This window comes from Pipra filicauda, unplaced genomic scaffold (genome assembly GCF_003945595.2).
Source record: "Pipra filicauda isolate LSUMZ 115617 unplaced genomic scaffold, ASM394559v2 scaffold584_size286106_pilon, whole genome shotgun sequence".
Lineage (NCBI taxonomy): Eukaryota > Metazoa > Chordata > Aves > Passeriformes > Pipridae > Pipra > Pipra filicauda.
In genome coordinates, this window is record NW_024104736.1 from 188,396 (window position 1) to 205,877 (window position 17,482).

General features: G+C 40.5%; 1 protein-coding gene across 1 annotated transcript in view; it reads right to left on the reverse strand.

The window, feature by feature from the left end:
* Window positions 1–15,593, reverse strand: part of GFRA1 (GDNF family receptor alpha 1) — a 147,380-nt gene extending 131,787 nt beyond the window's left edge. The window contains exons 1-3 of the mRNA XM_027740032.2: window positions 15,066–15,593; window positions 13,683–13,985; window positions 12,387–12,470 (exon numbers count right to left, since the gene is read on the reverse strand). Of these exons, the coding sequence (XP_027595833.1) occupies window positions 12,387–12,470; window positions 13,683–13,985; window positions 15,066–15,105 (427 nt within the window). The 5' untranslated portion in view covers window positions 15,106–15,593. The remainder of the gene's footprint in view (window positions 1–12,386; window positions 12,471–13,682; window positions 13,986–15,065) is intronic.
* Between the last annotated feature and the right edge of the window lie 1,889 nt (window positions 15,594–17,482).

The window sequence follows — 17,482 nt, forward strand, 5'->3', positions numbered from 1 at the left end:
ACAGTGCAGTCCCTCAATTAGCAGGTATTAGTGCTCAAGGGGAGTAAACTATTGGCTCTATTTTATTCTTTTTGAGACAGAATAATTCATTCTGTAACTTGTAAATTACATTTCTCTTCACAGTCTAAACCAGATATTGCATACTGCCTGCATTACAGAAATCTGGGGCTTTTTTTTCTGAATATCCTAATGAGAACAGCTCTACAGAAAATGTTGCCATTGATGAGATTAATTTCTTTTCCCTCCCGTTAGTGTCCTAGGTACAGTCGCTTATTGATTATCTTTTAAGTAGGAATTTAGTTTTATTATGTCTGGTTATGTAGGATTAAATACATATTTAAATCACTGAGTTAATTTAAAATAATAGTTAAAATCAGTACATACAGTTGCAATGCTACAAACACCACTGTTTTCTTAGCCTGACAAAGTATTAATATTGGGAAGATTTTTAGGATGACATTTCCCTCCCTAAAGCAGGACCGAAATTTTGCAACATTTAAATCCTTGACTGACCGCAACAGGAAGGAGATAACTCTCTTTTTAATAATTTGAGGAATTTACAAGTTTATTTGCAATTAGCATAAATGAAAGCTAGTATCAGAATGTATAATTACTGCAGAGCAATGCAGTACCTAAGTCCTAAAGGTGACAGCCTCACAAGTGCACCCAGTCTCTGTCTTGCTAAGTGAATGATTCAAAGGATAAATGATAAAAGAACACTGCAGAGTGGCTGCTTGCAGTGGGTATCAGTACAAGTCATCTGTTCTCAGAAGTATCTCAGTAACATGTGGGATACCCAAACACCACCACTTTTGTTAACGAACAAATAAATAAATAAAGCCTAACCATCCCAATTACTCACCGCTTATGGCTGTGGTTATGTCACTGACAATGTCTTTACTACAGTGACAATGTCACCTTTTAGTCACTAGTTATAGTCCAGGAGGGTAATGACCGAAGGTATTTATACAGCTAAAAGGTGAACCACACAGAGCAAGCTGAGGGTAAAGGGGAACGTTAAGGGACAGATAACTGAGCTACAGAAGCCGTCAATTATAAGGCACCTTTGTTGGCAGCTTCTGCAAGGAGGGGAAGGAGTGAGCAGAGAACAAAAAAATGAACTACTACATCTCCAGGGCTCCCAGCTCTAGCAGCAGGGTGCTCTGCTCAGCTCTGCCAGACTGGACATGTAGGACTGACAATTCCAATTTGCACACAGCTAAGGCATTTGGTACCATTTTTCTTCAAATAGGCTAATTCTAAATTTATGCTCATTTATGCTTTTGAATCTTCCCACAGCTCCTAGAGAAAGGTCAAGGGCATGTAGATAAGATATTTTTGGCTATGGAGAAAAAAATGTTTTAAAAAACTAAATGGAGCTCCAAGTTAGATCCAAATAATTATTTACCAAATTAAAAACATTGTATGCCTTTCTCCCTAAACATTAACACAGCTACAGTTAATACATTTACTTTCTACTCAACCCCAAGGAAAGCTGTCTAGATTTTTTTAAACTGTGCAAAAATTAAAAATAAACAACACATCACCAAACCCTGTGTTCAACAATTCTCACACCAATTTATAGACAAGATTTAACACACTAACACACCACGCATTTCTTTGCAAGTCTCCTTTAATTTTCTATTGCAAAGGTAGGATGTTTGGCAAGGGGAAGAAACATCTCACACAGCAGCAGCCTTGGGGAATGTTTGCTTAGAATCACACACAGTTTGACCTCTCAGAAGATCAAAGCAGTTTACTTCATCAGGTCACAAGTGGTATCAACCACTGCAAGCTTGTGTCATTATTTCACTGTTTAGGAGACTAAAATTAAGAAAATAGATTATGAGAGGAAGAACTGACACAATTTCTCAGTCTATATGGGTTGATTTTAAAGCTATAATTTTCATGACTTTTCCAATGAGAATACTATAGGCAGTTCTTATCCATGCAATTCTTTAAAGAAACCTGACAAGCAAATTTATCAATTTCTAATAGAATTTCAAATACTGCTGACACCTCGCTATCTTCAATCACGGCTTGTTTCATAACTGTGTATGTGGAGAAAAGTCATGTTTGTCTGGGTCCTAATGGATGTACATTCCCATGGCAATATAAAATGAACTACAATAAAAATTATAATTTACTTTGCTGTCAGGTGCTGATCCTGTGGGTGTGAAGGAAAGCAAGTAAAGCTGCAGGGGCTGGATTTTGATCTGGTATTGTATTTAAATACTCTGTAGTCGAGATCTAATTGCACTTAATCTGCTCAATAAAATCATCTTCACTGCTATTAGTATCCCAGAACTGTGTTATTATATAATCCCAACCTATTTTTTAAAGAGACATTTTAATCTGCTGCTTAAGTGTTCATTAATGCAAAGCCACTGCTGTGCAGAACACATTCCACTCTGTTTGCAAGCAGCAAGCCTGGAGAAGTCAGGGTATTTGGACATGAATTCTTTGAAACTACTGCCAAATGTTAGTATTGCCTTTCTTAATCTTCTTTATGACCTCATGACGACAAACATCAGCAAAACTTAATCATTAATCCTAAAAACACTCCATCTGAAGAAGAAGATGACTCTAAAAATACAATGTTATTTGTAAACACAATGTGGTACCATCCGAATAGTCAAATGCAATATATGTGTTCGTATATAACAGCTTCTGGATGGGTCCTTTCTTTGTTGTTACATTTCTGAATCTGAATAAATCATCTTCATGCCAACTAACATAAATGCATGAGTTTTCTCTCATTTTGAGAATCCTGAGATGTTCAGTTATCTAATACAACTGCCAGCCATCGGCTGTACTTAATTGCCTGTACGTTTCAAGTCCACTGCATGTTTGTTTATATCACTTGCATGACACACTAGATGTCTTATGAGACTAGAATGAGATATGTCACAGTCTAATGCTTAACGATATGGCAGGAATCATATTTGCTTTTTTAATCATGATTTTTCAAGGAAATGTAAGTAAATTGAATATTACTCTCTGTGTTCTCCACATCCCTGCAGCTCCTAGTGGTTTTTTAATCCACAGGACATACTTGAACAAATTTGACAGAGGAATGAATATGAAGTTCTTACAGATTTTAAGAAAAACCACAGTTTTAGACCCAAGAAGACTTGCCTGACACAGCACATGTCACCTCTGGCTCTGAGCCATTCCAAGAGGGAACAGGGGCCCACCTGCCTGTCACACAGTCCTGCAGCACAAGTGTAACACCCAGCCAGCTGCAGCACACGCTGCCCCACAGACAAGAGATGTGGGACAGAACTAAGGACCAGAGAAGAGGTAAGGGAGCACATGTAGAGAGGGCACAGAACAGGGAAAGAATACAGGAGCTCTTTTTGTGCGAAGAGTGGGGGCATCCAGGGGATGGAGGACTCTGATAGGATACTGGGCTTTGTCAGTTCCTTCACTCAGGAACAATTCCTTTTATTAGACCACATCTCAAACTCTTCACAATTGTAAATTGAACAACTGTACAGTTGAGAAAAAAAATGGAGAATGTTAGGTAAAAACAAGCCTAATCAAAGTTTGCAAGGAGCACAGAAGGTGGTGTTTCATCAGAAATACTGGACAAGGGAGGACAGGGAGGCATTGGGGCAATGGAGAACAGGAGAGCAGGGCAGGGGCAGAAGTAGACTGCAAAGCAATGACATCAGGCAGGACAGCAAAGACAAGGCTGTCGTAAAAAGGAATGGGAAAAACTGCAATCAGATTTCTGAGAAGTGAGTAGCTGAGGTGGAAAGCAGAGCCACTCCATGCTGCAGTGACAGAGAGGGAAACCCCTGAAGTCCTACAGCTGGAGGAGTTACGGTTCAGAGAGAACAAAGCTGACAATCAAAGAAGGGACGGCAGTATATTGAAAAGATATGTCAAGGCAGGAATGAGTTGGGGTATGAGGTCGCAGCAGTGGTCAGCACTAGCCTGACTGCAAACCCAAGAAACACCAGCAGTGGGCTGGAGGCTGTAGGACTGGGAAGTAGGGAGAATCATTGTGCTGTCTCCAGTGGAGGAGGGAGAGAAACAGCTATTTCTGGGTTTGCTGAACTGAGCTTTAGTACTGAATTTAGGGTGCGAACTTTAAAAAGAAGAGCACGGAAGTTTTTAACACTTCTGAACCTCATCAGCTGCATGACAAAACATTAATGGGAAGATGCATTTTATGGACACTAGACAGTGATGAAATAATATAACCACTGAATGCAGAAATTCATCTTTATTTATGGGTTCCTATTCAAATTGTTTGATATCTTCAAGTCTCTTTACAATCCATTATTTCTGCAAATTTCTATGCAGGAAGAGTTATCTCTATGCCATTACACTTTGTGTCATGCCTCTCTCACGTTAAATTTCAAGGTGAGTGCAGATTGTACAGGACAATACCCTGACACTTATAAAAATTGTCAAAGCATCATAGTAACTAAAGAACTACTCCAAAAATAACTTAATGGTGTTAATGCCCACTATACTGACAGCATTGTTGCTGCATTAGTTTTATCCACGGAAAATGCAAGAATTAAAAACCACCACCAAAAATAATATGAAATAAATTACAGAATTACTTTTCATGAAAAAAAACAGTCACATTTCTAAAAACAAAACTTGTGAACACATTCCTAAAGTTAAAACAATATAATGTACATCTTAAAACAAGAAATGTTGGAGACTTATCACAAATAAAGTATCTGCCTTGCAATCCAGAAATTCTTATTTCTTTTCATTATATACAAGCATTTTACTCTTAGTGTTTTTAACGTACTGTCAAACTCCTGACAGATACCAGTGGCTTTTCCAAGATTATTATAAAAAAATTTTTTTAAAATATTTTAAACTGTAAAGAGTCAGCATGCAAATCACCTGCTATAAACTGCACCTTGCTGTGCCATCAAGAGACAGAAAGCTGCAGGATGCTGCTCTTATGGTTTCACCAGGGGACACAGACTTCAAACAAGGCATTTCAGAAGCCCTACAAGGAAGACTGCCATAAAAATATGAGTACTCAGTGCAGCCTTGTCTTCTGCACCAGTCGTCACACCACCTCTGTCACTGCAGTACTGCCACCAGTATCCTCCCCGTGTGAACCACGGGCTATTTCTCTCACCATGTCATGCCTTCAGCTGCCCCATTAGCAGGCTCACTGGATCCAACCACTCACCCCTGTGACACAGCAGCTTGTACATACCTGACAAAACCCAGAACCCGGCAAGTTCTGTGTTTCTGGGGTCCCCAGCAGCCCACACCTGTTCCTGCTCATCACATCCCTGGAACAGTGGTACCTCTACTCATAGGTGACTGGATTCTGCTTCCCTTCCCAGGGACAACTACCTAATCTCTCCTCATAATCCCACTAATACCACTAGCAGTACCTGTGTGCCTTGCTCCTACTTCAGAGTAACTCAGGTGGCACTTAAGCAAACCACAAAGCTGGCCTGTAACAGGAAACAAGAATATATAATTTGCTGCCCAAAGTACACAGGCATTTTTCATTTAATATATGACCCCCCACACCATAACTGAGGCTTTCCTGCAAAGCACATTGAGGGATGGCAATTCCACTCTCCAAAGGTGCTACTCTAGAAAAGATGTGGTCCACTGTACACATCATATATGGTAACAAACTACCTGGCCATGCTTATTCAACAGGCCGTGTCCCAACACTTTCCTTTGAGGTTTCAGGAAAATACTGCTCTCCTTCCAGTTTCCTCCCAACTATTCTCTCTTACTACTCTCAGCATTAATGTAGATGCTGAGTAAATATGCTTATATGTCTGTGTTGTATCACCAGATGCTTCCTCCTTCCGTGGAATGGATTTCATCTTGTTTCCCCATGTTTAAACAGGTTGACAAAGCCTGCCTAGACTACTTGGACAAGCAGAAGCTCTACATTTGCTCAAAGCTGTGCATTTTAAATATTTCAGGAACAAAGACCTTTTCTTCTGTTTTACAGCTCTTCAAAAAAATTAGCAAAAAGGTTCCAGTAATCTTACCACTGAAAGCAATGTGCACGACTGTTTACATATTCCTATTTTCAAGGCCTGTTCATGATCCTGCTGAAGGTAAACTGCATAGGCACTGCCTTTATAGGCCAGTCAATCAGCAAGGTACTTAATTCCCCCCTCATAATCAGATCTAGCTTCAAGAAATGCAGAAAACAGGAAATTCAAAGAGCTCCTGCAAGCCAACAGTCACCAAAGTGATTTTCTTTTGTGTGAAGTCCAATCTGATTATAAAAATGCAGAAGTGGAAATCTGGTATCTATGTACCCTCGATAACTTGTTATCGGACTGGAAGCCAGCCTAGTTGTCTCTGCAAAGAAAATCTGCAGACAGAAATGTCAAAGAACACAAACACTGGACACACTCAGATTTATTTTTATCAAACTATTTTCATTTTGTTAAATGCAGCTAAAATAGATGCCTGTGTTGTTTGGTTTTTTTCTTGCAACAGGACATAAATTCTCACTGGGAAAAAAAGAGTTAGTCTGGATTTGTGCAAAACCAGTACTATATATTGGTCCAAGGGCTATTATTGCAATATATTACCTTACAAAGCAAAACACAGTTTGCATGTGTATGTGACAATCTAATGTAGGCTAAATTTAAGAAGTTTTTACTTTTCTGTTATCAAAAGGCTTGACCACATATCAGAAAACCAGAACTAGAGCCCTCAAAAAATTATATCAGGAAACAGAATATATCATAATCAAATAAAAAGATTTTGATGTGTTTTGCTTACTTCAGTGGGAACAGAATCAGACTGCAAGATTCCTGTTAACCTAATAAGATCTGGTTTATTTTTCATGAACTTGGGTGTATGTGCAAGGTAACTAACATGAAGTATCTGGTTTTTTTAACTGAACTACTATGATATAGGAGGTCAGACCTAATAAGAGCACTGTAAAGAGTCAAGAGAAATCAACATTTTCAAAATTTTGTAAATTAAAATTGCCTCTCTAGAAATGTGGCATCTCAAATAATCTTAAAGAAATGTCAAAGACATAGTGTTAAATTAGAAAAATATGTGGCATTTGAATTATATGCAGATTTCAGAACAGGAACAAGATTAGAGGCCTCAGGCAATGGGAATTGGGAATGTCACACAGTATTAGTTCATGGGAGAAAGCCACTAATTCACATGCCACTAACCCAAAAAGGAAAAAGCAGTGAATCCCTTGGCTAGGACACAGACTAACTTATCTTTCTGATAAACAATCTAAAAAATGCTATGTATGGTTTCTACAAAAGAAAAGTACTTTACCAAGTAGGAAAAAAACAAATAAATAATAATTATAATATCAGGGACCTGTTACCCAGAACACAGCTCTTACATTAGATCAAGAACCGCAAAAAAGAAAAAAAAAAAAAAACAATGGGGAAACGTTCCACTCTTGATTAAAAGAATTTTGGGGTTATGAAAGTTTCGGGGGAATTAATGCACTCCAACACAGCTTGTTCTAATCCTACAACCCCTCTTTACAGAAGTAGCAGAACGAGAAGGTACAAGGAGAAGCACACGAAAAAGGAAGCTCTGTTTCTCTCAAACCTGAGAATTCCAATTGAAAAGCCTCAGCCTTCCTCCCTCACCTGTGATGATGGCAAGTTTTCCAAAGGAAAACACTTGCAGTCCATTCTCAGTGAGGTCTCTACCCCATCTCGGAGAAGAAAAAATTACTGGGGAGGGGCCAGGCAGCTGTCATCAATACTCAGAGAAGGTTTTATGCTGGGGAGAGGAAACTATCCCCTTACAAAAGCCTGTCACATCCTTAGGGAAGTGTTTTGCACACTGGATTCATTCTTTCCCACAATCAACTTTCTGATTTGTGAATCTCAACTCTACAGGATGCCTAAAAGACTTTGAAAAATTCAAAGGAAAAAGAAGATGGGAACTAATAACCAACCCACTCTCCCTCTGAGCAGCGGTGGGATCCTAGAGGGAGACATCTTCATACATCCTACAGAGTGTAACAGCCACCAGTACACACAGCTGAGAATTCCTGAGAATTCCAGCACTGCTAACTTTTTATAGTCTCAACTTTTTACATACAGTAAAAGGCCACCTTGTTGACCATAATTGTTTGTCTTACAGCTTACTCAGTATGCAAGTCAAACATGCTAACTTCATGTACTGTATTACCCGTGTTCTAATGTGGAATGATACAATCCAGCAAGAAGCCCTATGTGCTGTCTACTGAATTCTTGGTTTTAATTTACAGGTCTGCCATAATAAACATAAAATATACTCTTTTCTAAATAAAAGCTTCAAGGCACTTTCTACAACAGAACATTTTCAGAGTTTTTAGAGTAAAACAGCAGAATCAGGAAATACTTCTTTTGACATACAATCGTATCAGCCATTTTCTTTCTCTCATTTGTTAATGATACAAAAGGCACTTCTCAAAAACGGTTTACTACACTAACAAGAAATATTGGCAAAATAATTAATTTCTACCTGTCTTGTGTTTTAGCAACTGGAAACTAGCAGCACGTAACCAACCAATTCTCCACAGACTAACAGCAAACCCTGTATGTTTTAAGAGCCTGTCCTTTAAGATTATTTCTGAACATAATAGATAAAAAAGAAAAAAGAAAAGATTTGCAAAGCTGAACAATGGGATAATAAGCCTGTGAACAACTAGGCAAATTAAAAGTGAATCCATGGGAGGACAGCATTATGTCATCCTGAACAAGTTGATCTAAATAGCCAAACCTTTATTACACTCCGGATTTTATTTACACCACTTCACAGATATGGTTTAAGGCATTTTATTAAGATGTAGTGGTTCTCCCTTTTGTGTTGATATAAATGACACATTTCAGAGATATTATTTTGTTAAGAATTTCTAGGAGTTTTATGCAGCTACCGTTTTTATGCAGGATATTTTCTTACAACATGCCAGAGATGACCACTATAGTGTATAAGCTGATACCAAAATAGTAATAATATATCTTCCAGTTGCATGGCTCAATGTCAGAAACAACACAAATTTAAGAGGCAAACTGCTCTCCAGGTAGTAAAAAGCCATAGATGGCTTTAAGTAGTGACTAATTGCAGCATCTATCTTTAATTTACTGTGAAACGCACCTCTGAAATCCTATCAACAGATTTTGCATTTACTGTAGTTGTGACAGAAGTCAATGACCTTAAAATGTTTTCACCTCTCAGAAGTTGTAAAGGTTCAAGCAAAAAATGTCTGCTTAAGCAAAATCTTTACGTCACAATAACTAACCCAAATCTGTTACCCTCTAGAACACATGCACAAGTTTTCAGTAATTTGAAGAGCTGCCTAACAGCAAGAAATTCACACCCTTGAGGCAGAAGCATCACATCAGACATTGTAGTTATAAAGAAAATTCAAACCTAGATATGCCCAAAACAAAAAACCAAGACAGTCTAGTCCTTCAACTAGGAAGGCTCACAGTCCAGGCTTTGGCCATGGGAGGAGTCACTTTATAGAAGGAGCTAAATTATGAACCTAAAGTGCAGATGGAAAGCAACAAAATATCCCTGAATACTCTCATCATCACAAGGAAATCAAGAAACAAGAAACACATTCCTATTTCAGCCAGCAATTTTTTTTTTAATAAATTACAGTTTCCTTGCAAACTTTAAGTAGTTACTCAAATGCAGAATTCATGCTTATTATTTTTAACTAAATACTGATAACCTGTTTTTAACAGCTAAGAGTACAATAAATAATTTAGTGAGTTACGTATTTCTTCTCTATGCCGTTGGACATTGTTTTAAATTTTATATAGAACGCTTCTCTTTTCCTTCTAGTTCTAGACTAACTACACCACCAGCCCCTCTATAATGTAGACCACTTAAAAATACAGATGCTTCACCTTAGTAACAAGACTGCATCCATTAACATGGATGGAACAGTGGAACATGATTTGTTACAATAACATAACAGGAACCAGGGAGAAAATTGGAACTAACAGGTTTAGCAACATATTTCTGATTTTTGTTTTAAATCAACATATTGATGCTTGAATTAAAGAAAACGTGGCATCCTGTTTCCATAGAAGATGCATTTCTGAACATCTTTCAGTATAAAAATACATCAACTGTAACTAAAATGTCCTTCATTTCTCAGACTTATGTATGCTACAAAAGGCTTATGTCACACAAAACAGTCATCTTAGTCAATGATTCTCCCCTTTTATGTACAGAAGAAAACTACTGTGATTTTCTAGACTACCTCAAAAACATACATAAAAGATGACAAAAGCATTATACACTTGTTATACGCCAAGCAATACAGTATCACAAATGGCCTTTGTGGTATGAAAGGGTTAATCACTGCTTTCAATTACACCCAAATAACTTAAATGAGAGGGAATACTGCAGCAACATCTATAAACACAGTGACCACATTAGCAGAACAACAGTTATGAAACCCCTGCCAACAGTACTTGTACAGGGATTTTTTTTGTTTGTTTGTTCTAATCAAGATCTAGAAATCTTACCAAGTTCTGCTGCTTGGGGTATTTGCAGAGTGCTGCAAAAAATCTCTAAGACTAGGCAGCTTTAGAGAATGTAACACGCAATAGTAACCATGACGATAAGAAAAATGCTTTTGCTAATCTTTCTCTTTCAGTTGACAATACTTTCAAATACTGGTGTTTTTCCACTGGATTACAACTTTTTTCTATTGCTCCCTGTGAATCCAGGCCTCCTATCCTTGTAAACCTGAAACTTCTGATCAATGCACGGCAATTTGGGGCGCACTAGTAACACAGAATGAGACCTAACCAGTCCACTACCATCTGAAAGACTGTGATAGGATGGAAATCAATGGCTGGCAACTATGTCTTATTTCACTGTTGCACTGAACAGGTATTGAAAAAAATTATTACATTTTTAAGATAATTACTTTGCAAGTAAACGGGGAATCTAAAAAATAACAAAGGCAGAATGTATGTAGGGTATTTCTATGAAGATCATAAAACTGCTGAGGTAGATTACAATTTGGCCCTAGGCAGCTTGATCATAAATTTTAAGAAAACTGCCTGGAACTCCTCTGCATTGATTTTGTCTTTGTTTTGTATTAAGTTGGAGTTTTAAGCAATAAAAAATAAGAGAAATAAAGATTATTCTGACATTAATCATTGCTCTCTACTATTTCTCCAACAGAATTGCCCCAAAAATCAGGATAATGCTTTAAAAAGATGTATAGGATAAGGATCTGAAGTCACATTTTGAAAAGTGACTAAAGGGATGATTTTCAAAGGCATTAAGATACCTAAAGATGCATTAAGCACTTAGAATTTTCAAAACTGCCTGGGCATCTAACGCCTTTTTAAATCACTTAGTCCTTTCTGAAAATCCCAATGGGCAGTTACCTACATTTTATGTATCTATATGCCTTTGAAAACCTGTACCATTAAATACTTAACAACCTAAGCCCCCGTGGCTTTTAATGGGACTTTGAGTTCTAAAAAGTGTAAGTACATCTAGAAACTGGTCAAGCCACTCTGGCTGGTCTTTTTCTTTTTTCTTTTAAAGAGCCATCTCCTACTGCTTATCCATAGCATGTCAGTTAACTACAGCTTCAGCACTGTCCAATTTACACACGTTCAATTTATGTAGCTAAACAAATAAATGTCCCGAGTACGGACTGCATCCTCACAAGACTTCCTGAAACTCCTAAAAAGAAATGCAATTCCAACCTGTAACCCCAGTGAGTGCCCCCCCAAAATGGTGTTTTCAATAAATATTATCCAGAATGGGTATAATTTAGGCTGATAAAGAACAAACATCACAGTTAAATCACCAAGCAACGTATTCGAAATATGATAAAAAGGTTCTTAGAGACAGCCACACACCAAGGGGGAAAAAAAACAAAACAACAAACACAAAACCAGAAAAAGGAGGAAGTTGTGAACAGGCTCTTTAAACAGGCAGCAGTTCCAGAAAAGAAGACAAACCTTACCTTAACTCTGAATTTTGTTTTAAACAAAACTGTATTAAACTATAAAGCATTCCCTTATGCAAACATTAGAAAGATCTATCTTCTGATCTTCCATAATGTCAATAGCAGGTAACTTGCACTGACCAAATTCCCAAAAAAGAACTGATTTGTAAATTGGGAACACAGGGAATCAGATTGCCACCTACAGGAAAATTTAGCATTTATTGTCAAGAATGACTCGAAAAGAATACAAATTGCCATTCTGCCAAGCATTCTTTCAGTTTTAACTATTATTTCAAAACCGATTAGTCTTTTCTTTTGTGCAACTAGATTATGAAGTTCCTAAATCCAGGAAGCCATTATCATTTCTTTTTACTTATGAGAGTAGTGCTTTAAAGTTCCATAATTCAATTACAAAATCAAGTATCAGTTAAAAAATGTTAAATCTGCTTACCTGATACAATTGGTGCTAGCCTGAATATGTCTGATAGTCTGCTGTTAACTGGCTCATAAGGGGAATCTTCAAGCAAGTCATTTCCTAAGGACAAAAAAATATTTGGATTTTTTTCTTATACAAAAAGTCAGGGTAAGATTTGTTTACTTTTACTCTGTAACAGAAAAACGTACTCCCCTTTAACCTGTTTAAGTGGCTACTTATCTATAAAAACACCTGAAAGAAACTCTCACTAGATCTTTTCTCTCCTTCCTCCTTGGATAAGGTCATAAGTTTCAGAGACAGCCTGTGACATCACAGAGACTGTCCCATCTCATGCCAGCAGGAGAGAAGCAAGGGTGTCCCTCTTCACTGTAACAGCAGAGCTCTTTTTTAGAGAAGCCCAGCTAACAGCCAAAAACTAGCATCTTTGGAACAAAACACTCCTAACAAGATGCTAGTGGAAGATAAACTTTTTATGATACAGAAAATATTCATTATTTTAGGTAGCTGAAAAACATATATTAAAACATATGGATAAATGAACAGGAATGCATTATTTCTTGTTCTGCAGAAGCAACTTAAAAAAAAAAAAAAGTTAAATGGAGACCACACTGAAATTAAAGACTGCACCTTCACCTCCAGGGCCACAGCCAAATAGAGCTACAAATGCTAAAAATGCTGTCTCTCAAATGAGGACCTGACTGTTCTCAGTACACTGTGGGAAATTTGCAAGTGATATGAATAACAGAAGCTACAAGTGAACCAGTGTCACATCCCTTCTAACTGGCATATCTAAGTCCTCCAGGAACCATAAACTTGGGGTGTTGTTTCTGCCTCAGCATGCCCAGGGAAATACAGGAAAGGAAAAAATAAACTTTTCCTTAAAACAATGCTCCTCTTCATATTACATTTAACTTCCAGCAAAAAGCTAAGAAACTAGTCCCAGTGTCCTGTGATCTTGTTAGGTGAGTCCTAACTAATCAGTTCTAATATTATTAGGAAAACGTCTCCAAATGATTGTTTTTGTGGCTCTTGCACATGCTAGTGCCCTTATCTTTCGACTCTGGTTTAGAAAGGTCAGCTGGGTCCCCTGGAGGAAACTCTCATTGTGGATTTCCCAACAACAGGAGACGGAGCAGCAGCTGGCCTTGAGGCGGATGAAAGGTCCTCAGTTCGCAGCTGAAGAGCACAATGTGAGCTCCGGGGTCAGAGCCCGGGTGGGCTCAGTGGCAGCCGCTAAACTGCGGATGTGAGCGGCTGCAAACCCACACCCTGCACCGGGGGAGTGGGGCGGCTCTGTGCTTTGCAACGTACCCTGCAAGCTCTGGTACATGCTCCAGTAAATGCGCAGGCAGTTTTTCTCCTTCTTCATGCCCCTCTTACAGCGACAGTTGTACAGGGATTTCTGCTTGAGAGCTTCCATGGCGCTTCTGCATTCGTCCTTCGCCTCCAGGCCCGTGGCCCGGCTGAAGTTGCTCTCTTTACCGGCTACACACTGCCTCAGTGTCCTGTATTTAGTACTACAGCTCTGCTCCTTCAGACACTGATCGCTGGCTTTCACGCAGTCGAGGCGGTCCCCTCCAGGCAGCCCGCTCACTTCTGCACACAAAAGTACATCTACAGAGAGGAGACATAAACCAACAAACACTCCTTGAGGGAGAAGGCGGATTTAACCGGAGCTCCAAAGAAGCATCTGGGAAGCACCGGGCACCTCCTCACGTAGCACATGCAGCCAACCCCACGGGCAGCACCTTGCAAACCTGGCTTCGTGCTACGCCTTAGAAAAAAGGACCCAGGGTTTAGATCCACTTTTTGAGGAAGTCCAAAGAAAAGGTAACTTTTAACCCTGATGGTTGATTTATGAGGAAACACAAAAAGGAAAGAAAACCCACAGGGGTTAATGTGCCTGACAAAACAAGCATTCGTTATTCCATAGATCCACTTTGGTGAAACAAATCAGCTTTCCATCCGAGGGTTTAACTGAGGGGTTAAATATTCAGCCTCCCTTTCCACAAGAGCTTTGCTGTAATTTCAATTACATCCAGGAACAGCCCGCTCAGAGAGATAAGTATCCTCACTAATTGATATTAGCCTGTCTTGGCGTCACTTTTTAAAGGCTGTACACATTTTTGCTTATTCTATATGTATAAAGGTAGAATTTATTACTCTTCTCCCCCTCTCTACCCCCCAGTTCTCTCCACGCATGATGCTTTTGCAGGAGAACAAAGCAAATTACATTAACTCTCTCCTCTCCATCGTGCCCCTGTCATGCTCCCTCAGACACATGCGGATGGAAACGCAAACATCTCCTGTGGAAAGGAAACCAGTTTGGGCTGTAAACCACTAGCAGTCGGGCACGCTGCCAGGTGCAGGTGAAGATATAGTCCTTCAGCTGGCTCTTGTCACCCCCCACCCTCCCCAGGCAGCCTTCTTTTATTTAAATGAAAAGTTTCCCTGTAACTTGCGAGAACCCAGTTTAACAAGAGGCTAGACAGGCAAGTATCGAAGTCTGTAACCTCACAAAGCTTTAAATGTGGACCAGGCTAACTGATGTGAGACAGAGCCATAAAAACTACTGGAAACTTCACTATTCTGCCTAAACAATAGACTGACAACCGTCAGGCTCCCGATCCCGTAAACTCTACGCTTTGCTTTAGGAAGCGATGTACAGACCGAAATCAGGCACCGGCAACTTACCCACTAAGGGCAAAGCGAAGTACAAGAGAACGAGAAACATCTTGCTGTCTTCGGATGGTTTCCCCAAACAACTTGATGTGTCAAAATAAAAAGGATCAGCATGTAGATATTCCAAAACCACCGAGGTCCAAAGGTTCCAAGTTCACATCCATTGAATTCAATGGGGGGGGGAATAAAAAAAAGAAAAAGAAAAAAAAAAATCACACAAGCCCCTCTTCTCTTCACCGCTACCACCACCGGCGGCAGGAGCAGCGACGCAAACGCTGAGCTTTTCCCTTAGATTTCAGGTCTGAGCAACCTGCACGCACCAGCACTGACTCCAGTGCGGAGCCAGAGGCGCACGCACGGGTATATGTGTGTGTGTGTGTCTGTGTCTGTGTGTGTGCGAGCGAGCGGCAGCGGGGCAGGAGCGCCGGTCGCCTCCTTGGGTGGGCAGCGCCTGTTCCCAGGGAGGGACCGAGAGCATACGGGGGCGGGAGAAGGGGGGGCACACCCGAGACCCGCAGCGCCCGCCCGGCCCCGCCGGCAGCTCCGCACCCGCGGCTTCCCCGAGCCCCCCGGGGCAATTCGCCCCTTCAGCCCCCAGACCGCAACTTTATTGACTGGCGGGGCCGGGGCGGTGCGCGGGGGCGCGCAGGCTGCGCGGAGCGCTCTCCGCCGGGGCGGGGCGGGGGTGGCCGCGGGTGTCACCGCCGGCAGCGGCGGCGGCAGCCAAAGTTTGGCAGGGAAATGGGTACGGGCGGGAGGCGCGGCCCCTCCGGTTCCGCCGCCCAGAGCGGAGCCCCGGCGGCTCCGGAGCGTTTCCGAGCGGCCGCTGAGCGAGACGGGGGAGAGGCGGCGGCCCCAGGGATGACCCGCTCCCCGCCCGCCCTCCGCAGGGGATCGGCGGCCACAGCCTCCTTCTGCCGGCCCCGCCGCCCGCGGGGGAAGCCCGAAGCGTCCCGCAGCGACCCGGGGGTGGCGGAGGCACCGCCCGTCCCTCCCCTGCGTCCCGGAATGGGGCGGGCGAGCCCTGCGCCCGCCGAGCCGGGACCCGCATCCCTGCGGTGCGCGGTGCGGTCCAGCCCTCGGCCGGGGCCGAGCGGAGTGTATCGGCTTCCACTTGGCTCCTGAATAAACAAAGAGAACATATGTCCCATATTCGTGACAGATGGTTCAAACAGAGAACTATTTAGTGGTTTTTCCCCCAGTTGCTACTATGTACCGCTCTCCCGAAACCCAACAAAATGCAATTAGCCTGAAATAGCATCAGTTTCCAGATTTCCTTGTTTTCATATGTGGAAAATTCGATTCAGGTGTTTTTATGTTCTAGCTGCAACCAAATGTGTTCAGTTGTTTGGGTTGGTCTTATTAATTTTTTTATTTCTTTTTTTTTAAGTCAGTGTATACGTTCCTTGGCAGTTTTGTCAACAAGCTATTTCGCTCATTTGACTTAAGGAATTTGCCTTTCCTTGCAATAAATTTTGCCTAAAGGAGTTTGCCTTGCCTCATGAGATGGGAGATGATCAGGCTGGCCACTTTTACAGCAAAAACTGGATGGCAGATGGAGCTAAACTGTTGTGAGGTACTTCAGAAACACTTATTTAAAAGCTTAGCATATGCCAGGATATAGAGAGAGTGCAACAGTCACAGAAGGGGCTTTTTTTAACCCAAAAAAACCTGCACAGCGTACTGGTTCTTTCGGTGAAGTTGTAATAGTGATGTCAAGTTGCAACTGATTAAGTCACAACTTTTGTGTTTTGGTTGTTTAATACGAAGAGGCCCATACTGTTATATAGTCACAAAATCTATTATCTGCTGTTCCGACAAGGACAGAATTGGAAAAACAAACACAAAGACCAGATTTCTAGAATATTTCAGGATAATTAGAAGGTGCTAAGGTGGTGATAGCATTGACAATTCAAGACAGCTTCACCCTTTCAAGTAGCTGGTATTTAATGAAACAAGTTGGCCTCCCAAACACTTCAATACAAATTGAACTGGGTGATACAGAGAGATGATTACTTCTTTGCTAGTAATTTTGACACCATTATGGCACATAATAAGCTTTGTATAGAAGTTATCTGTATATCTAATATAGAGGTAGCATAATTCTTCTGTTATTTAGAAGTCTAAATCAGAAATAGCTACACCATTCACAGCAGGGTATAGCAACTGAAAATAAGACTGAAATCCACTTTTTACGAAATCATTCATGCTTTAATGTCCTGAATACTTATATACACATACACAGAAGTTATTTGGCCTATAAAAGCAACACATTGCAAATCTCTGCATTAATAGCTACTTATGCTGTTGTAAAACACAGATTTTGTGGGGTGATTATTATTACAGTAAAACCGAAATCATGTTTTAAGTTTTAAAAGTCAAATAAAATGTCACTGACAGTTCAGAAATAACAAGACAGCTGGAAAACA